Source organism: Nelumbo nucifera, chromosome 1 (genome assembly GCF_055504915.1).
Source record: "Nelumbo nucifera cultivar China Antique chromosome 1, China Antique-T2T, whole genome shotgun sequence".
Classification (NCBI taxonomy): domain Eukaryota; kingdom Viridiplantae; phylum Streptophyta; class Magnoliopsida; order Proteales; family Nelumbonaceae; genus Nelumbo; species Nelumbo nucifera.
The window spans coordinates 202,891,634-202,913,797 of NC_142649.1; the positions used below are offsets into that span (position 1 = coordinate 202,891,634).

The 22,164-nt window shown below is 36.1% G+C and overlaps 2 protein-coding genes and 1 long non-coding RNA gene across 10 annotated transcripts in view; 2 read left to right on the plus strand and 1 right to left on the minus strand.

Moving 5' to 3' along the window:
- Positions 1–475: 475 nt before the first annotated feature.
- LOC148804373 (uncharacterized) lies at positions 476–2,046 on the minus strand. Its single transcript, XR_016073405.1, has 3 exons — positions 1,714–2,046; positions 1,529–1,619; positions 476–1,400 (listed from the first exon to the last, which is right to left on the minus strand). It is a non-coding gene; the product is annotated as an uncharacterized LOC148804373 (long non-coding RNA).
- Positions 2,047–3,991: 1,945 nt separating this feature from the next.
- Positions 3,992–12,817, plus strand: LOC104589454 (putative WRKY transcription factor 12). 2 transcript variants are annotated; one of them, XM_010247800.3, is made up of 4 exons: positions 3,992–4,543; positions 4,747–4,823; positions 5,012–5,173; positions 12,440–12,817. In XM_010247800.3, exons 1-4 carry the CDS (start codon positions 4,277–4,279, stop codon positions 12,597–12,599), a joined length of 666 nt encoding a protein of 221 aa, XP_010246102.1. In that variant the 5' UTR covers positions 3,992–4,276; the 3' UTR covers positions 12,600–12,817. The 2 variants fall into 2 exon arrangements, with proteins under 2 accessions (XP_010246102.1, XP_010246101.1); XM_010247799.3 differs by having other exon boundaries at positions 3,997–4,543; positions 12,437–12,817.
- Positions 12,818–15,613: 2,796 nt separating this feature from the next.
- The window catches only part of ALG12 (homolog of asparagine-linked glycosylation 12), a 108,995-nt gene continuing 102,444 nt past the window's right edge, over positions 15,614–22,164 (plus strand). For 6 of the 7 annotated variants that reach the window (XR_016080927.1, XR_016080926.1, XR_016080928.1 and 3 more), the window contains exons 1-5: positions 15,624–16,047; positions 16,126–16,211; positions 16,497–16,538; positions 16,653–16,698; positions 19,249–19,335. Coding sequence is in view for 3 of the 7 variants with exons in the window: in XM_088895880.1 (XP_088752006.1) it covers positions 16,011–16,047; positions 16,126–16,211; positions 16,497–16,538; positions 16,653–16,698; positions 19,249–19,335 (298 nt within the window). In the remaining 4 variants the exon portion in view is untranslated. Of the gene's footprint in view, positions 16,048–16,125; positions 16,212–16,496; positions 16,539–16,652; positions 16,699–19,248; positions 19,336–22,164 lie in introns of all 7 variants that reach the window. The other variant, XM_010247797.2, reaches the window with a different exon arrangement.

A 22,164-nucleotide genomic window follows, 5' to 3' on the forward strand; every position in this document is an offset into this window, starting at 1 on the left:
TTAAAGAAGAATAAAAGGTAAAATAGTTTTTTAACGGGCACTAAGGATAAGAAAAGAATTAATCAATTGTCAGAAATTTACCCTTACAACAATTGTCTAAATGGTTAATTGTACCTAAAAAAATACAGATTACACAACAACTAATATCATATTCATTGCATAGATTAAAAGTTTTTAAGAGGGATTTTACCTATAGCGTAGCATTCTAATTTGATTTTTTATTAAGCATTAAAACCTCGCAACAATCTCATGCACTTGCAACCCAAATGACGGATTTTGGACAGTGGATTTTGAAGAATGGTGTAATGCTACCCAAATGCCTAGTATAAGCAATTGATAGATAGGAAAGGAGAATGAGTGGCGTTGGCAATTTGGCACCTCCCTATAAACTCCGATTTGACGTCAGAACGACAGAGGATGTAAGTTCCTCTAAGTAGCCATCATTGTTAGGTAAAGGGCATCTATGTATTTGGCATTTAATTGGCAACCATTTTGATTCCACTTTATTCACATATATATTCTTTGATCTGATGCACCGACATGATGCCTGTCACGTCCTCACCCATATACAACACCCACTGTTCATATTTCTTCAAGGAAATGCTTGCCCTATTTCTTTCTTCATATTGAGGGGATGACAATATATATTTATATAGCACTAATTAGTAGCTTGTAGCTTCCCCAAATCTCTAGAAATTAATAGTTTATACCTAAGAAATCAAAAGAAAGCAAACTGCAAAACTCTATTTCTACCTCATTAATTAAGTGTTGATCCTCAGATGCCTCGATCAGCGTTCAGAAATGACATGAATTGAAATACCATGCTTTTAATCTTCTTGGTTAGATTTAGAGAAGACAATAAAAAAGGAACGCTGAGAAAACGAGAGTTTGAATATAATGGATCGATTGAATAGCTTCAGAAGGCGTCATTTTGATTTGGATTCAATCACAGCAGCTTGAAAATGAGGCGGCCGGTGCGGTGGAGCGTCGATACCCATTAAAGGAGGGAGTCGGTAGTGTTATGTATTATGATATTATCGATCGCCATTTCTGTTGCTGTTTGGTCGGTGGATCCTCCTCGTCAGGCCGCTTGGCCGGCCAGGGTGCTGCAGCCTGCAGCTAGCCGATCGATTCGACGACACGGGATATATAGCTAGCTAGGCGCTAGAAATTAAAATAGTCTGCTGTCTGCCGGCCGCAACCGAGTCGGACCTACACTTATCATGGGAGACCCTGTGACAACATCTTGCTTTGCTGCTGCCTAGCTTTTGAATTCGTTATTATGACTATGAACCAGGAAGTTTGAGCTGATCATGGTTGAGATGACTTCAATTCTTTCCGGCAACGAATCTTTGGTCAGCTCTGAGAATATTGCTCAGCTCTATGTCTAAATTACGCAGCTTAAATTGACAAAAACAAATAAGAAAATATATAAGAATATATGAAGAAAACGAGAGCAGGCAATAACCTAGCTAACAGTCTTGAACCGACAGAGACTATCATGGTGAGGATGGTGCCCGGGCCCTACCAGAATATCAAAGCTGCAGCAAATATAAGATCATCGTGTCCTTGTCTGTAAGTGCAACCTGTGATTCTCGATGCACCATTCAGCTAGCTCCCTGCAAAAAAGCTAATCTTTTAATTTTTTTTTCTCAGAGGAGATTGCATGCACTACCCGCTTGAGATTTGTCAGTTGAGGATCGATGTAATTACTTGTATAGATGCTGGAGTTATAAACTTCTGTATTTATTAACGTTGAAGATGTACTCATGATCAGTTTTAGTTTAGTTCTGAACTTCTGATAGGGTGGAGAAGTGATCATGGCTAGGACCACTTGGACACAGTTTCTTAAGTTTCCTCCCTTCTTTCTGAGAGGTTAATTAGGAAAATGAAAAGTTTGAGTTAGAGATGAGAGAGGGAAGGGTTAGTGTTGTGAGGATGTGTCGGAAGGATCCTTTAATGGAGATATTAGGTCACTGTGGATGAAATAACAGGTGAAAGTTAGTGGAAAGCCCCGGGGAAGGAGATGATTATAAAAAAAAAAAACATATGGAGGTTATGATGATAGTTTTCTTTTGCAGGGTGGTCGAGTGGAGAAAAGCATCGATGGACATTCGATTTGGAAGGATTTGAGATAGGCTCATTATTAATCCCTGTGGAAGAGCAATAGACGTGGGGGAAGAATTAGGTGGACCCCTCTCCACTTATTTCTGTCATGACTTTTCAACTTTCAAATTTGAAGTGCCCTTTCAATTTTTTCCCTAGCTATTTTTTTAATTTAACAAATTATTATTATTATTATTAGTAGTAGTAATAGTAGTACTGAAGAGATTTCGGGTGAAGTGGGAAACTTTCCTGCACGGCCTATCTGATTTTTTCTGTGTGGAGAATGACGTGGCAAATGATCCAAAGTCCAAACCAGTCATTTCTTCCGAGCAGATTAATTAAGATAAGCCCTATACCTCATCATGCTTTGGTGGTTTCTTCAACAAATTCTGGTGATTCATAGTTTATATTAAAGTTGCTCATAATTAAAGAAATATCTATGGGCATGGACACGTGGCAAGTAATTTGGGGGCAAAGCTTGACATATAAACAGATAACAGATCGAGGAATATAGACATGTGGCAAGTTCTTTAGAGCTGAAAGTTTTTTGGCTTCATGGATGGAGGCAAAGCAAGCTAAATATGTGGAGTCTTCTTGTGCTCCCAACGAGATCGATACATTACATATTACATGCTATAACGTTCCTGAACGGTCTTAATAAGCTTGCTAAACGACCCCACTGGAAGGCCTACACCCTTGTTGTTGTTTGTTGTTTATTAGCTTCAAAATTAGAGAAAAAGTTATGGTGGATGAGGACTGATGATGTGGCCTCTGGACTACTAGCAATGTTGTGTATGTACGATGCTTAAGCTCACGTCAGCCCTAATTGTACTGTTCTTTAGATCTAAACTTTTTTTATCATCTCAAAGCTAAAGCTATGTTTGGTTTAATAAAAATCAAGAAAGAAACTTATTAATTTATCACATGAAGGCTGTGAGATTTCTAATTTATTCCCAAGTCTAATTTTCCACACAACTACAAGCATGCTTAATTAAGAGGAAGATTTTAGTTTTTTTTTTTCTTTTTATATATGGTGCATTTAAAACTTGCTACATCAAAAGAGGCTTTACACTCTACATATTTATATTTGAAGTCCTAATTTGATTTGTTCTTTCCCAAATCACCATCTTTATCAGCAAGGTAAAATTAAAGCTAGAATACATTATATAATAATAATAATAATAATAATAATAATAATACATTTTCACGCACACATCCAATTAAGAATATAAAAAGAAAATAAAAAGAAAAGAAATTAAAGAAAAATAAAGTAACTAATTGATAATCAAATTGAGAGTTGAAATGAAATTTCAATTGTGCTTTACTTTAATTAGAAATGCAGCTACGAATTGATTGGCCGGCCCAAAGTAGGGTTCCACAATGGAGGTCACTGATTTGGAATTTCAAAAAGGATTTCTGGTGGCGTGATCCCGGCCACATACTCTCATTAATCTTTCATTTCACTGTATCTGTATGTATGTCCAGAATCCATTCAGTGGTTTGGATGTTATGATCATTAAAATATGTCCAAAATCATTCAAATGTCCCATTTTCTTCGTACAACCCTCACCCATCATGTCTCATGCAAGCAATTCTTTACTGGTTATATAATATATATATATATATATATATATATATATATATATATATATATATATATTCTATTAATTGTTCCTCGTATTCTAGCCCACCATCCTCTTCAATCACATTCTGTCAAACACCTGGCGAGCAACCACTGTCTGACTGCCATCCGTTATTATTTATCGATTAATTATAATTAAATAAAAACAACCCAAAGAAAATTATTAAGAATTAATCTCTAATAATTAATTAAATAATTCTTGACAAAAAGAAAAGAAATAAATAAGGAGTGATAGCGAAAACACTAGTAGATCAGATAGCAACACTCACCATACATGTCTTCTCTGGGCAACCTTGGAAATATGATGAGAAGGAATAATCTGGAGGAGACATTCCATCGGCGCTTACCAGTGGACCAGAGCCAACCCACACAGGTCGACCAGACTCATAAGTTTTATGGACACATGCACCGGGAGAGAGAATAATAATAAGAGCAATATATCAAAGGAGGTAGATCTCCGGCCGGGAGAATATTCAGAGACAAACTAACTGATCAGTTCTCACCGTCAGTTGTGCTAGCTCACCTCCCATGGATGGAGATCGAGGTGCTTCGCGCAGTTGCTACGAGCTAGAGGCGCCCTTCTCAAGTGCACAACCAGTCCACGAGATGGGTTTTGTGCAGTTCGAAGAAAGCCAAGGACTGAGCTTCTTGCTCCCTTGTCAGCCTTCTCATCATCATCATCATCACCAGTTATCTCTGCCCATCAACAACAGTAGCAGCAGCAACAGCAAAACTACTGTTGGGCTTAGTGGCGACGATGTTGCTACAAGGCCAACTCCTTGGAACAACGACCAGGTGGTTGAGTGGATTCAGGATCAACGGAGTTGTTGAAATGAAACAAATCTATATGAATCGATAACTACTTTAGCTATTTCATTCCTTGGTTTTTAATAGTTTTGCCGCCTATTAATTTTATATTATCTTTTCCTCTTTGTTGGGGGTTTGGAACTTGTACTGAGTTTTGCTTTTTGTTTTCTTTATTCTGAATCGTATCTCAGGTGGGGAGGCTGGAACCCAAGACTACTGTTAATGATGAGAACTCTAGTGGTATCGCTAACGATGACAACAGTTCATGGTACCCCTCTTCTCTGTTGGATATATTCTCAAGGGTTTCCTTCATGGGGTTTCTTCCTTTTACTGGTTTTTCCTTCATGGTCTCTCTCTCTCTCTCTCTCTTACCAGTTTACCATCTCTAAAGGGAACCAGACACATATTATATAAAAGTCTGAGAATATATCGAAGTTAAAAGTTGGAATGTAACAGGTGGAGGAACTCATCCTCAGACAAGAGCAAGGTAAAGGTGAGGAGGAAGCTCAGAGAGCCGAGATTTTGTTTCCAGACAAGGAGTGATGTGGATGTGCTAGATGATGGCTACAAATGGAGGAAGTACGGACAGAAAGTTGTCAAGAACAGCCTCCATCCAAGGTAATATTTTCTATTGCTTTCTAAATATTGACCAGACATGTGAAACTAAAAAAGTGATATATAGCTGAACAGATATGCTTGTCTGCATTATTTCTTTATCTTCTTTTTCATTCTTTTATGAGAATCAGTCAGTTGATGAAGATCATGAAACAGATCTTGCATGGTTTCAGTGATGATTTACATTTTTAATTATTGCACCCATTAATTTCTCAATTAGTTGCACCATGAATTGTACATTATTATGACTTGTTTCATCTGACGATTATGTTGTGACTAATCAGTTTGCTTTAGTTCAAAAGTTGCTGAGTACATTGTAGACATGATAGTTGATAATAATGACATACATATATAGTATACTCCATTGAAATCTACTCAGTTCATAAGGACCATGGCACCATACTTCGATAGAATCACAACCGCAGATATATCCAACGAGCTAGCCCTTCAGATTATTTCTATAAGGAAGCTGTGCCCTAGCTAGGTGATGTTTGGTACTGTGGTTGTTTCTGGTTGGATCTCTGCCACGTTTAGGCTGTGTTTGGTTTGAAGGAAAAGTAGGGAAAAGAAGGAAAATGTAAGGAAACCTTTACAAATCTTATATAGGTTTTTCTATATTTTCCTTCATTTCCCTACTTTTTCCTTCAAACCAAACATATACTTAGTATCATCTAAGGGTTTGAGCTAAAACATTCATAAAACGTTTCTACTAGAAACATAAACTAGGGGGTGTAGGGGAACATCAGGTACCCGTTTGAAGAAACAGTCTAATGATGTATAGAGATTTTGGTGCATCTCATACCAGAAAATACAGATATATATGATTGAATTCCCATAAACCCTACCTCAAAAGAAAATGTTCTTTTTTTTTTGGTTCTATGCTTCTAGGACCATTAGATCTGCACCTATCCGAATATTAATCTATATATGTGTAACAATGAATTAATCATAAAAAAACATTTATTTTTAAATTTGACCATTGGATGAGAATCAATATATTAGGGTGGTGTCACATTGAATATAGACAATTCATTTAAACATTTTCCTTCTCAATTTCATTTAAACATTTTAGGTAGCAATGCCAATGACAAAGAGGAATTATTGGCTCCTACCTGGTTTGAGGAATTGTGTTTTGACGATATGCATTTTTCAGTTGAAATTTAAGGTTTAATATTAGGATTTAAAAATTTAGGGGTTTAGGATTAGAGTTTGTAAATTTAAGGTCTGGGGTTTAAGATTTAGGGGTTAAGGTTTTAAATTTAGGAATTTTATATAAAAATCAAGAGGTGGTGGAACGCTTGCTCAATGCCAAATAATACTGCTCAAAACACTTGTTTAATGCTCATAAGCGAAACGCCATTAATTGCCTCTCTAAAATTTTGGGACTGAAATGGCAATAACAATACTAAACACAACCTTAATCTAATCTTCTAATTAAGTCCGTTGGGCTCATTTATTCTAGACCTTAGATTGCTTGACTGGTTTTGGTTGGTCGGAGGTTAATTTCTTGGTGTCTATAATTATATTTGTATTTCCTGTCATTATATTATAATAAGTATTGCTTTGGTAGTTGTTGTTGTTGTTAGGCCTCTTTTATGTCATTAGAGAAAGTAACCATGTTTCTGATAATGAAGGTTTAACTGAAAATTATAGATTTCGTGCCCTTATAATTAATGAATATATGCATCACCAACTATTAGCACTACACCTAATGATAGTCTCGTTCTACTTATCTAACAAGCAATTTTATGACCTCTGTGGTTGATCCATATCAGCTGCTCTGCACTTAAATTCTAGGGTAACCCTAAGTTTTGTGAGGGTTCTACTTCTACTTCCTAGTTCTAGCTGCTTAAGTTACACTCGCTGTGTAGGACCCTTTCTGTATCTATTTTCATTCATACCAGCAGAAGGGTAAGTGTATGAGGTCATTTCAGGATTTATAGAAATGATAGTCTTCCATTGATTTTCCTTGATAGGCCCATGATTTGGGAGACCGGCGAATCAGCCCCCACAAGATTGTCTCCCACAACGTCCCACACCACATCTCTGTCGTGTATCGAAAATGATCTCCGGATGATGATATCATCATTTTTGGTATTATCATCGGGAGATATACTGTAAAACATTGTGGGGACTGATTTGAACTCATGATTTGGAATCATGAAAATGCAAGGAAAAGTCTAAAGCTTTTTAGGGACACTAACAAATGGAAGCATAGACCAGTGTGTATTAACAAGACAGCCCTTTATATTGGTAGAGAGGACCTTTCATTAAAATTACGTAAGCTCCTCCTTTAAGGGATATGAATCATATAGCACTATATAAGACTGTTTGATGAAGGAAGGAGAAATATAATGAATCATATAGCACTAACAAAAGACAACCAGGGCTGAAGCTTGGGCGGGCTGGCCTGACCCAAACTTGGCCCCATCAAAGTTGAACTTCTCGTGGAATAGGGTTCGAATTTTTGGGCTCTGGGTTAGGTAAAGGCATCTGATAGCCCGAGCTCACCCAAGCTAGATTTGGTATTGGCCCAAGTTAGTTTTCTCGCTTGTTTTCATTAAAGTTATTTGCCAAAAATATAGTGTAAAATTATAAATATTGGGGGCATTCTTTTTTTGGATTTTGAGAGGAGGGAAAGTTGGCCAATAGGATTTTGATTTCTATTGATTAAGAAACCCATATTCTTTTTTCAGATTTATGTGGAGACCAAGGAAAGTTTATTTACCCATCTCCTAGGTGGATAAATAGCCTTCCCACCTAGGAGGAAAATCACTAACACTTGAATGAGACAAAAATGTCCCTTTCAATAATGAATTATTATGGCTGATGTATAGGAAATAACCTTTTAACAATTACCCGGGTAAGTGCATTTACTCAGATAAATAACTTACTTAATAACAAACAAGGCCATAATGTCAAAATATTCATCTAAAAAGCCTTAAACCTGAAATCTCATCTATAGGAAACAACCTTTTAACAATTAAAGTCAAACAAAATATTTTTTTTTATAGCACAAAATTATTATGTACCCAATCAAAGCCTTGGCCCAGCACGGGCCCAAAGATGCTTATAAGGTCAGGCTTGACCTAAAGCCGGGCGTAGGCTTCACATCTAGATTTGGACCTGGCGGGTTGGCTCTATCCTCTAGGCCTACCAATCCTGCCTAAGTTGCAGCCCTACACACAATTGTCTTGGTTTTAATTGGTATAGTGCAAATAACTTTCAATGTTTATGGAACATAATCAAATAATATTTACTTCACATTTCTACAATGTTTAGTTGATTAATTAGAAACCTGAAAAATAAATAAACACATCAACCTAGAACTAGGACTGTAACTTGGATGGGCCCAACCTGAGATTTCGCTTGGGCTGGGCTTGAATTTAATGGGCCTGGGCCAAAAAAATCAAACCTGACCTAAATTTTGGTTGTGCTTGGATCGGGGCTTAGGTAGTCCAAGTCCAATTTGACCTAATCGAACATGCTCAACATTGCATAATTACACACCTATGTAAATGTGGATATTGTGTATTTATGGCATGTATTGTGTGTATATTATATATATATATACATATTTATATTATCATATACACCTTAAACTATATTCATTTATATATTTACAATATTTGTACGATTATCCTTAACTCACCCATGCACAAACATTTACGAAAGCACACATGTTACACATTTTATTTATATAAAGATATGTTTCTAATTATGGGAGCGTTTGGCAAGTCTTTCTACAAAGATCTTCTAGTAGCTAAAGACCCAAAGACCACACGAGCTTTCAAGGTAGATTTTGGAAGTCCGAAAATCATTTGGTTGCAATAATTGTAATAGATTTTCTAGAAAGCTAAGAATACAGGAAGATGAAGATCATTTGGCAAGTCCATAAACGTGATGAATAAACATGTTTTAATAGGGATAGCAATTTTCCCCATCCCGAGGGGTACTTGGGCTCTCCGACCCGGTGGGGTCGGGTATGAGGAGTGCTTTGGCAGGGTCATGGTTGGAGATGGGGGGTAACACTGAATCCCCAATCGGGGATGGGGATGGGGAATGCAACCCCCGCCCCGGCCTGGCCCCGATTTATATATATATATATATATATATATATATATATATATATATAATTTATATAATATTATTATATTATATATTATTTGATTAACAAATAACAATTTCAATTAACAATTAATTAAACATTACACAAATTACAAAAACTCAAAAAGAGTAAAAAAGTAAAAGACTAAAAAGACAAAAACTTAAAACTCTCGAGAGTTTTAATATTATTATATTATATATTATTTTTCTCCCTTTGTTTTTTATATTTTTTCCTTCTCTACCACAAAGGTCCCCAACTCTTTTTGGTCCCTGTCTTGCAAAAGTTGGAACACCACCTTCTCACCCGATTACAAGAGGCCAATCCAGTAGCCTCTTTTAGCATTTTCATTTCCATGACAACAGGCATATCCATTCCCTTTCAAAACCCAAACAAAACCATGTACATAGCTTTTGTATAAAATCACAAGAGAACAAACAACAATTTAAGTGTATATAGAAACAACGGTAATGAGGAGCAGCAAATAATGTTCGATTAACACATCCAACAGAAACAATCAACAGACAAAATTGAAAACATTTTTTTGTGAATGTCAAAGATGAAACATGGAGATGGTTTGTACATGATAACAAGACGGTAATGTTTGTATGTTCCTGTAGATGAAAAAGGGATGGGTTATGGAATACAAGAAGAAAAAAAGAAAGGCAGAAGAAGAAGAATAACCCTTGTTGTTTTCTCAATAGTGTGCTTCTTGACACACGTATGATGTGGCTTAGAGAGGCCCGGAATTCGCATAAGCTTGAACTGAAGCTTCTCGATTTTGGGGATTTTCGGGCTTGCACAAGCTTCTTGGGCGGCCAATCTTTTTGGGCTTCTTGTCTTCCAGGCTTTGAGAAGCCTAGAAGACCCCACGGAAAGATTTATCAAATGCGGTCAGTGACATGAATCTTGTTTTGCTATTTTGTTTTGTTTTGGGGCACCCATTATTAAATTATAAGTTCTTAAACAGTTTGTTATTATTTCAACTCATGTCCTTTTTGTCTACCCCTAACCTTTTCAGCTTCTTCAACTTGTGACAACACTTCTTATAGGTTTTATTGATGGTCTTTAATGCACGTTACCAAACTGTTTTAATCTACTTTCTTTCGTTTTTATCACCTAGAGCTACTTCTAGGTTCTTTGGAATGATTTCATTTCTATCCTATCCTTTCTAATTTTTTTCATTCATCCATTTCAGCATATACATTTCTACCTTGCTAATTGTTTGGAGAGGTTGTTTCTTGACTATTCAACATGCTAATCCATACAACATAGCTAGGGTTACAATTGTTTATAGAACTTCCGTTTCAATCTAAAATGGTATTTGACTATCACCCAAGACATTGGATACACCCCTCAATTTTGCCCATCCTACTTACCATAAAAGGTTATATATATATATAGGTGTTCAAATTTTATTAAAAAAATCCTTTCAAAGCCAACCAATGTGCTGAGTCCTTTGAACCTAAGCTCAAGTTCGACCCTAGCTGTGTTGGGTTGAGCTCAAGTTGGGCCTAGGTTGGTAAATTCAGACTTGACCTCAGTTTAGGCGAAACTTGAACCCAAAGTTTCAGTCTTAGGGTTTGACTTGGGTTGTCCCTCTACCCTACCCAACCCCCCCCCCCCCCCCCCCCCCCCTACCTAGAACATTTTAAATCTCACAAGCAAGACAGAATACATTGTTATACAACCCTTTTTCTTGATAAAGCATTACAAAGGCAAATACTTTGTTTGGTGTAAAAAAATAAAATAAAATTGAGGCAAATATGGCATAATAGAGTTTACCTTTATCATGAATTTTAAAAGGAAAAGTTGCAGGGTGGAATTTCTATAGGATGTCTTTTGAGCGGTACGTTTTCCAGTATGAATCCACCTACTTATTGCCTCAAATTGCAGGTAATTAAGATGCCTAAATTAATAAACAGGCCCATGAAAATATACACCTTTCTATTCAAATATTGAAAATTTTGTTCATGTTATATTTAATTCATTTGAAGTATATTGTGACACCATAATAGGAAGAGACTTAAGACTAGATTTTCAGCTATTAAAAGAACATTAATTTAAGACAAAAAGGCTATATCAGAATATATTTCAGTTGTTACAATATAATTTGAACATAATCATTTTTTTACATTAACTAATCTCTTCCTTATTTATTTTAGAGAAGATATTCCATACTTTTTATGTGGACTTGTCCAATGAATTGATAAGGAAATTAATATTCATGTAAACTTTGGTAAATAAAAGATAAATTTGGTAGTTTATCTATACTACTTATAAAAGAGTGAATGCCCCTTTTTTCTAGAATTTTCATTGGATGTTTTTTACCCTATTGTCTAAGCATACAACAAGTATAAAGAGGGCATATGTCATTTATTCACTTCAGAAACTGCCCACTTATAACCATTCAAAAACTGCTAGGGTGTTGGAACCATGAATTTTTATTGTTCAAAAACTGCCCACTTAATACCTTAATTAATTTTTAGATAAATGAATTATATAAAACGACCATAAATTATAAATAGTTTTGTCTTAGAGATACTGCCACGTGCAAATGCATGTACACATTTACTAGTATCTCTAAAGGTTTATATGGATTAATAATTAAATAGTGATCTCTTTCTTTGCCATATTTGTAATAATTCCCTTCAATAATATTTGAACGGCAATATGGGAACAAAGAGGACTCATATATGAGTCAAGGGACCCAATAACTTTTCACATGTCCAAGGATTTAAAAATCAATATGCACCGAATAACATCTAGAGAAGATTATACTTATCTTATTTTATTTATTTTAACTGGATGATGAGGAAAAGTTTGCTTCAATTACAAAATTAGATGATCAGGTATCATTTGATTGTGTTGATTTTTCATATTCTAATGTTGTAGTTGGGACCCATTTATATTTTTAGAAAACTTATCATTGTCATGAAGTAATTATGCACCGATAAAGTTTATTGAGTTTTTTTTGTAAAATTAAGTAATTGCATTAATTCCTTTTAATGTGAAGTATTGATAATGAATAATAAAATGTAAGTTTCTTTTTAATATATATCCGCATTTAGATTGAAATTTATTATTATTTACTTAATATGATATCAACTTAGTAGAACTGATTATGGATAACTTCTCATAATTTTTGGAATTTGCACCAGAAGTTATTATCGTTGCACACATAATAACTGCCGAGTAAAGAAGAGGGTTGAGCGATTATCAGAGGACTGTCGAATGGTTATAACAACTTATGAAGGTAGACACACTCATTCTCCATGTGATGATTCAAATTCATCTGAGCATGAATGTTTCAGCTCATTTTGACAACTTGATAACGGAACAAAATATTTATCATTTGTTTATAATGTGTGCATTAGTTGAAAATCTGTGAGGATTTCCATTTATTGTTTAATTTGTGAAATTGACTACTGCACCAACAGAACAATATTAATCCAAACCCAAAAACTATGCTTTCCTGTATCCATATATTGAGTTATCATGAACCAGTAATAGACATGTTGGATGTGTAAACAATTACTTTCTAGACTTTGTTTATATATAGCTTAAATTATAGGTCACAGTCGCACTCTTCACAATTGTGTTTGGTATCATTGCTGTTTATATCGGAAATGTTTGGGGCCGATTGATACAAATTGGTGAGAAATATGTATTGTTATATAAAATGTGATTGTCACTTCAACTAGAAAAATGCGCGTGGGATTGATCATTTGAGCTTGTGTGTGAGTGCAATTAGGGGTAGCCACAAGTCGAACTTCTCACGAACTATTTGAACTTGGCTTGGCTCAGTTTAAACTGAGTTTCGAGCTACGCTCGAGCCTGATACATAGGCTCGTTTTCTAATCAAGCGAGCTTGAGCCTAGTGAAGCTTAGCTTGTGAGACTTGCAATTCTAGTATAATAAATAAATAATTTTTTTATTATATACATATATACCATGGTTTTTAAAAACAAACTGGTGACCGGTCGGCCCGTTCTGACAAAAAAAAATAAAAAAAAAAATTAAAAATTGGAAAACGGTCAAAACCATTCGAACGGTTAATTGGCCGGTTCAACGGTTTGCTGACCAAAATCAATGGTTTTAGGGGAAAAAGTGGTTTTGGAGGAAAACAGAACCGGTCCGGTCCGGTTTTGAAAATAGTGATACATACATACATACATACATACATACATATAAATATAAATATATATAAAATAACTGATTTTTATTATTTATAATAATATTTTTATTTTTATGTATAATAGTAAATAATTTTTGTATTTCTTATTTTTTTGTATTTAAAATAAAAACAATTTTTATATGTATATTTTTTATTTTTATATATATTAATAAATAATTTTTATAATTCTTATTTTGTTATATATAAAATAAAAAAATATATTTTTATTTGCATATTTTTTATTTTTTAAAAATAAACTTGACTTGTTGTTGAGCTCGAACTGAGATCGAGCCTAAGACGCAAACTGAGATCGAACTACTTTCTGCTCCTCTAAAGTTTCGTCCCACATCGACTCTGTCCACATGCCACTCTTTTCAGAATCATAAATTGATAATATCCTATAGTACCAGAAGCCCAATTGTTTATTATGGCAAGACCGCATAGGCTTCTGCGTTCGTGATTCCATGTTGATAAACGAATAAAACTTGACCAATGAACTACTGATGAACACAAACTTCTACCTTCAATCAATTTGAGCTTGAGTTGGTTACTGAAAGTAGCGTTATTGATGAATCTACTTCCCCCTTGAACTCAATTCCTGAAAGCAGCGTTATTTCGAGGGATATTCATTGATAGGCTGAGAGAAGATTTCCACGGTTGGACTGTTCCCTAGAAACCGAAATCGTTGAGCGATGCGTTAAGGCTTGGCTTAACGTGGGAATAGGCACAAAGCATTAAGGCTGCACGAAACAAGAAGAACCTGCCGCAAACGCAAAGCAGCATGGCCATCTCTGCTTCCTGTATTCGCAACCCAGGCATTTGAATGTCCCTTGCAAAAGCCATGGTTTTCAAAACCGGACGGTCGGATCAGAAAAACCGGGAATCGGTCAGGTGACCACCGGTTTTGGTTTTCCCCAAAATTGGAAATTTGTCCAAAACTGTTGATTTTGGTCAGCAAACCGCTGACCCAGGTGGTTAATCGTTTGAACCGTTCGAATGTTTTGATTGTTTTTTATTTTTTAAATTTTTAATTTTTTTTTGTCAGAACAGGCTTACCATTCAATTCAAACAGTTGTTTCGACCCGATAACCGGACCCCTGATCGCTTTGGTCTCCGGATCGTTTTTAAAAACCATGGCAAAAGCTTAGGCCAAACCTCGCTCATACGAGTTACTACCCCTGTCACTAAGACCAACTTCAATTGACAAATCCCTCAACCTGTAGTGGAAAACGAAGGATGATACAAAAATGTTACAGAAAACTCTAAGGCTCAGTTTGGAAGCAGTATAAATGCAAATATGTATAGCAGCGTAAATACATACAAAATAATATAAAATATATGGTTTTGCATTCTACTATTCCTTTACTTAGTTTTGTACTCCTTTCCAAATTCAGCCTAAAGGAACAAACAACTATTCCTTTACTTAGTTTTACGGGAATCCCTAAAATTCCCTAATGTCTGATATCAAATGATTGTGACATAGCCTTTTCATCATTTGGGTTTTATTTTAAAATTTTGAAGAATAATAAAGGATAAATTTGACATTTCACTTTTTTTTTCTATTAATGCTTAGTGAGAATATTGATTGTTAGAAAACCTAGGGGGCGTACTTTAAGACAATATGTAAAACAATAAGAAATTTGCCCTTTATCAAATAGATAGGGGTTTTGATTAGTTAAAGCCTTTTGGTATCATGTCTTTTCCTTTTCAATAGCATAAAATTTTCGAAGAAGTACATTGCAGCCCACTAGCCCACTGCAGAACTTTGAAATTACAACTCCTATAGTCTATTAATAGCCCTCCCCTATAAACTATATCCTGTCCATAGATTTGGCATCAATTCATGGTTAGAATTCATCCCACCTGTATGGTGGGGTTAAAAATTTTGAAGTGGGCTTAAAAATCATTCTCCCTAAAAATTTCCTTTAATACCCAACACAAAATTATCCCAAACACATGTTCAACATAATCTTTGCTTGCACATCTCACCACACCATAAAACCGGGAGTAGGCATCTACTACCAACAAAATGCTTCCATACAAGCTAATGCCGCTGCACATTTGGAACATATCCCATGTCATTATTCATGAGGAGATATGTTCCATATATATGCCTCTTCAATGGCCTGTTGGGAGCATTTAATTGGTAGTACATGTACATGAGTACATCTGAACCGAAGACAGAGAGACCTACCATGCATAAGGTGTGCGGGCACATGTTAAAACTTGAAATGATGTTTCATTGGGGCGGGTATCTACTACTATCTAGTGCCAACAGGCGCTTCCAATAGTGTCCATTGGGAACATCCTCCTAACTCGTTTTGTCGGGCGGAGATCCGGACTTCCATCTGAGTTCGTTTCAGGTCCGATCCGAAACTCAAAATTAACGGATCAAATCTGGAACAATACGAGTCCATCCGATCCGTTTGTAGTCCTGTTAATAGTAATAGCCCGTCGACTCCAGTAGAGAAGAGTCAGTCAGTAGACCCTCTAAACTCTCTCTGTATCGTTTACTCTCTTCTCCACAATAACAGCGGGAAAACCAAGAACCAGAAGCCATGGATATCAAATCTTCGAAAATTTTCCAGCGCTATGGTGACTTTCTAAGTTTCAGTGTCTGAGTTCGCTCAAAACGCATCTTGAACTCACATTCGTTTCAATGGCTTCTGGTAGGTTGGGATTTGCTGTTGGGATCGATCGCTGCGTTTTACGTTTTCATGGTTCCTTACACAAAGGTTGAAGAAAGTTTCAACGTTCAGGTACTACACCAAAAACCATTAAAACGATTTTTATGTTTCTCTGTCCATGAACCATCAGAGAGTTGCAATTGTTAAGTTCAGACTCAAAAAGACGACAGCTGAGTTGCCATTGCTATAGTTGACACTAAAACATCCATAATCGAAAATTCAACCCTTGTTATTGGATTGATTAGGAATTTTATACTTATTAGTTTGACTTGTTACATTGTGTTGGTTTTGTAGTTCCCTAATCGTTTTTGGAAATAGTTTTTCCCCAACTAATTCTTCTTCTTGCTATTCATGAAGGCAATGCACGATATGCTTTATCATCGACATCACCTGGATAAGGTAAGTTATTTGGTCGCCTCAGTCTCTGATTCGTTCTAAAATCCGATTTGTTTCCAATGAATTTAGGGTTAGACTTGATCGAGTGGGGTTGGTGATGATTGTTGAATTTGGCAGTATGACCATTTGGAGTTTCCTGGAGTTGTTCCTCGTACCTTCATAGGTAGGCTTTGTGTATTTTCATGGATAGCGTTCAGTCTGTTTTTGTTCTATGACCTTTTATTTTTTTAAATAGTGTGTTTGTTCTATTACTTTCATATTTGTTCTTGGTATTCATTCTATTTAATCAGTCTTTTATGCTTTTATCTCTTTATTTTCGATGAACTAAAGTTTGACTTAGCAACGAAATTGGATGGAGTTGTTCTGAACCTTTATTTCGCTAGTTTGGTCCAACTTAACTTCCAGAAAAAGTTATTATTTTATTTTATCTGCTTGCTAAGTTCATTTGCTCGCCAGAATGTTGCTACCTTTGGTAATTTTTAACATGAACGCAGAAAGTGTGCCATCCAATTAAGAACATATTTTAACCACCAATGACCTATTATTCTAATAGCATTAGCCAAAACGCCCTCAGCTACTAGAGATGAGGGTCTTAGTGTAATAGCTCTTCCAAGGCCAACAGGAAGGGCCACGCCTGCTACTTGGTGGAATTGGCACTTTCTATACATCACATTAACTATTTGAAGTAATGCAATTGAAGAATAAAAGAGATTGTTGGTTTTACATGCTTGAAAATGTTTTATACGTTTGATTTTAATTTGAATATGCTTTACATGTTATGTTTATGTATTTTAATTCTAGATAATAGGTTTCTTAAAACATTTATTTTAAAATTTAAGTTTTTTATTAATATTATGTTTAATATATTTTTTAATTATTATTATTATTTTTAAAATTTTGACACTTTTTTGTATTTTGTGCCTTGCTTTAAAAGGTGTGCCTCAGGCGTAAATTTCCCCTTGTGCTTGTTTTGCACCTTGCACTTTTAAAACATTGGGATTTTCATGGTTGCATATGATCACCACTTATAGAAGATCCCATCATTATTATTATTTTTGCATATTGTAAGGGTTTATCTTGCCCCACTACACCTCTCAAAGAAAGAACCTCATTGGGAGTAATTGAGAATGAATTTTTTTTAGGTAGTGAATATAGGAATATGGGATTTAGAGATAGTTAACTCAGGGAGCAACTTAATTGACATCGACATCTGAAATCTTGCACAAACTCAAAGCTCCAAGAAATACCATTAGACTGAGAGAAATTATTTGGAAAACAGTGGCAGTTTTAGCCATGGAGATATTGAAGAAGATGAAGGAAAAAAGAGAGAAGAGATCTTTAAACCCAATACATATACTCCAGCCCCAATAAATATTGGGGGGGGGGAGTGGAGAAAACATAACTCCCACATGGACATAAGCTCAATATGAAGATCTTCTAGCACTGCTTCTGTGAAGTTGTCTGCTATAGAATTAATTGATCTGGGGATTCATTTGAATCAGCCATCCACTCTAGAATGTAATAATCTTTATGCACCATTGTGCAAGGTAGTGGACCAAGAGATTTTGGTCATGGAAAGGAGCTGAACCTGATGTTCAAGTGTGATTTTTTATTTGGTTGGACCTTGGAACTCGTTGGGGTACACCTCCAGCAAAAGAGTAATTAATTTGGTTGGTCTTTCTCTCTTATTTCCAAGTCACCACATGGTGTGCCAAGAGTGAACATTTGATCTGGGCCATTCGGTTGATGTCCCGAGATTTAACCATTTATCTGAATTGACGAACTGAACTCCTAATTTTCAACCATTGCTTTTATTTCATTCAAGTGGTATGCACAGATTCAACTATTGGTGGGCCTACTCATTAAAAAAAAACTATTGGTCTGTGCCATCCAAGTGATGTACCGTTTTCCAACCACAATATGGTTCATGATCAATCAATATGATCCATATATGGTTGGATGGATCTTTAAGTGGTATCCCGTGCAATTCGAAAGTCCTGTGAAATATTGATATGAAATGCTTCAGTTTATTGTGACTGATTTTTGAGATGATGTATTATCACAGATTAAGGTGTCAATTATGTTGGTTGAACATGAGTATGACGCGTTCTACATGAGAAGTGTAACTTTTTTTTAAGAAGCTTCTAACTTGTTAATCATATATTATATATTATCTACCGATCAAAAAAATTATATTATATATTATCTCCTATGAACATTTGTATACTAAAATTTGTTAGTTGCTTAGTCAATGGAGAATTCTAGTGGATCCTATATGGCATTTCTTCTTCAAATTGGGGCAGAATTTATGCAAAGTTTACTAATTTGTTTCCATTATACAATGCTTCTTCCCAATTACTACATTTTTTCCTTTTGGTCTCATGAAATTTATATTGCATACCTTCTCTCTCAATCCCAAAATTTGTTCTGAGTTGTGGGGCACCTTGATAAAGAGTAAATCAGTAAAGCTCTAATTGATGAATTAACAAAGAATTTTTAGTCTATTGATGCTTTTTTGATCAGTATTTTAATTCATTTTGGCTATCCATTCTTTCCAATTATAGTTTAATCAGCAGCTATCTTTCATTGTGCCATTATGAGAAAAACTGAGTTGGATTGCTTCTATAGGAGCTATTTGTAATCTCTACTAATTATGACTGCATTGTTCAACAATGTGGAAATCACTCATTAGTGACTAATGTCTAATCTGTAGGTGCCTTTCTTGTATCAATTTTGTCATCTCCAGTCACATCGGTAGTTAATTTGTTACACTTGCCGAAGCTTTATGGTCTTATCACAGGTTTGTCGCGTAGACCCTTTGCATGTTTCTTCCAGTCTCTTATGAACAATAGATGCCCATGAAAACATCACTAAACTTTTGCTTGCTGCTGGTATTATTTTTTTGATAGTAAGTGCAAAGAAAATTTTATTAAAATAAAACAAATCTTACATGATATGGAAAGGGTGGTGAGGAGTCTAATTCCTTAAAACAAGTCTAATAACACTTTCTGTGCATAATGGGTTCCTCCTATCCCAGCTTTACTTTCTGTGGATAATGTTTGGAATTTGGATGATGCATAGTTATGTAGCCTTTAGGTAGATTATGGTGTATTCTCGGTTCCCACATTGGTGGGAGCCTCATGCACTGGGCTGCCCTTTTTTATGGTGTATACCCACTACTTTTCTGTTTGTTGAAACATAGTATGATTTAAAATTATGTGTTACCTAAAGTTTTTGTGGGTTCAAGTCTGGGTGTGGCTGCTTTGTGCAGAAAAAAATGCCAAGTTTAGGTCTGTATCCAATTTACCCATCCCAAGACCCCATATTAGCCGGGATTGATATTTGGTAATGGCCTTCTCTGTACTCCACTATTCATTTCCCAGTTATCAATTTATGCTATGCTAGGGAGTAGGGAGTAACTAACATGCTTCATTTTGGCTTCATGGGGCTACACAATGGTGGTAGCCTGTTCCCCACGTCAGTGCAGTTTGTACTAGAGAGAACACAACAGATGTGGGGTGTGTTTAATGTGTTGACCACACCAAGAAGAAGCTATTTATATTAATGAATGTAAAAGGACACTTCTGTCCTTATAATACAATAAATAATGTACTAAGTAAAAAGAATAGAAGAAAGAATGGTACAACAAGAAAGAAAAATTATAATTCAGCCCTTAGTATCTCTGTCTCTACACTCCCCCTCAAACTGATGTAGGGGCACTACCATCAGTATGGGCATTAGAAAGGAATGCCGGGCTCTGGAGGGTTTACTTCCCTTTTTGGTGAGACTGATGTAAGTTGAATGGTGAGAATGCTTTTCACCTTCTCATATCTTGTCCTTTTGTCAGTTTTATCTAGAATTGGTTTACTTCCCTTTTTGGGTGCAGGTTGTCTTCTCCTGACAGATTAGAGGGTTTGTTCAGCGCTACTGGTATTAGTGGCACGAAAAGGAGGGGTAGGATCCTATAGAGGTGTACTAGAGCAGCACTACTTTGCACTATTTGGGAGGAAAGAAATGCAAGAATATTTGAAGGAAAAGAAAAAAATGTAAGGAAGCATTGGTCGAAACAATAACATTTGAGGGTGGCACATTGGGCAAAAAGCTTGAAGTTGTTTTCAGTTTTTAAGGTCGAAAACTTTTTTAGGGTTTGGGGACTTATTGCTGCTTCTTCATCTACAAGACAACAGTTTTTTGAGGCATGGTCTCCTCCAACAGATGGCTGAAAGAAGCTGAACTTTGATGGGAGTTGTGTGGGTAATCCAGGCCCCTTATGCATTGGAGGGGCCATTGGAGATGAAGATGGAAACATTATTGCTCTGTACTCCGGTCCTGTGGAGCAGGGTGTTGTGGCAAGGGCAGAGTTTCTAGCTCTAGCATATGGGGTTGAAAAGGCTAAATAGGAGTGAGGTGGAAAAACTCAAAGATAACAGAGGGAAGGGTATGAAGATGGGAGAGAAGTGTAATAGGAGGAAAGGTATAAGATAGGAAGGATAAGACAGAGGGCGACTAATAATCTGGAGTGAAGATGAAGGTTTTGAGTTGGAATATTAGGGGATTGGGTAGTGCAAACAAAAGAAAGATAATTAAGGAAGTGATTAAAAGAGAAAAGCGGGAGGTGGTATTGCTACAAGAGTCAAAAGTGCAGGAAATTGACAAGAGATGGGTGAGGAGTGTTTGGGGAGGAAGGGGTATTGGTTGGGCTCAGGCTTAGGCTCCATCATGGGGAGCTTTTGGGGGGATAATCACGTTTTGGAGTGAGAAGTCGATGGAGTTCTTAGAGGAAGCTGATAGGCAGATTTTCGATGTCGGTAAAGCTGAGGAATGTGACTGATAATTTTACTTGGGTGATAACAAATGTTTATGGGATGAATTCTTACAGGGAAAGGAATGAAATGTGGGAAGAATTGGCAGCTGTTAGAGGTTTGTGGCAAGGACTATGGTGCGTGGGAGGTGATTTCAATGTGATTAGACACACAGATGAATCAAATAATGCACAACAAAGGGTGACCACTAGCATGAGGAGGTTTAACAGCTTTATGGAAGCCTTGGAACTGAAAGAAATTATGACAAGGCAGAATAAATTTACATGGACCAATTGTTAGGAAAGTCCTATTCTATCTAAATTAGACAGATTCCTAGTGTCACAATACTAGGAGGAGCATTGGGGGAATTTGTTAGGTAGGATATTACCTAGACTCACATCGGACCACTGGCCAATTTGTCTTGATCAAGTAGGTAATGGGGGTGGGCCAAAGCCCTTTTGGTTTGAAAATATGTGGCTTATAGCTCTGGGCTTTGTGCAAAAGATTAGAAACTGGTGGGAGGAGGACACCTCTGAAGCTAGATGGGAAGGGGTTAGGTTTCATAGAAAGCTTAATAATTTGAAAGAAAAAAAAAAAATAAAGGAGTGGAATTCCAATAAGTTTGGGAGGATTAAAGAAAGAAAATCCAGCTTGATTAGTTGGATTGAAGAGATTAATAGAATTATAGAAAAGAAGAGGCAGGACAAATGGGCATGGGAGAGGAGGAGAGGGTAAACTTGAAAAAAGAGTTGGAAGCCACTAATGAGAGAGGAGCTGTCATGGAAACAAAAGTCAAGAGAAAGGTGGATAAACGAAGGTGATGGGAA

Coding starts and splice junctions, on each gene's coding strand:
- LOC104589454 (XM_010247799.3), top strand. CDS start 4,277: ATGGATGGAGATCGAGGTGCTTCGCGCAGTTGCTACGAGCTAGAGGCG. Junction 4,824..5,011: donor AACGATGACAACAGTTCATG/GTACCCCTCTTC, acceptor GGAATGTAACAG/GTGGAGGAACTCATCCTCAG. Junction 5,174..12,436: donor AAGAACAGCCTCCATCCAAG/GTAATATTTTCT, acceptor AATTTGCACCAG/AAGTTATTATCGTTGCACAC.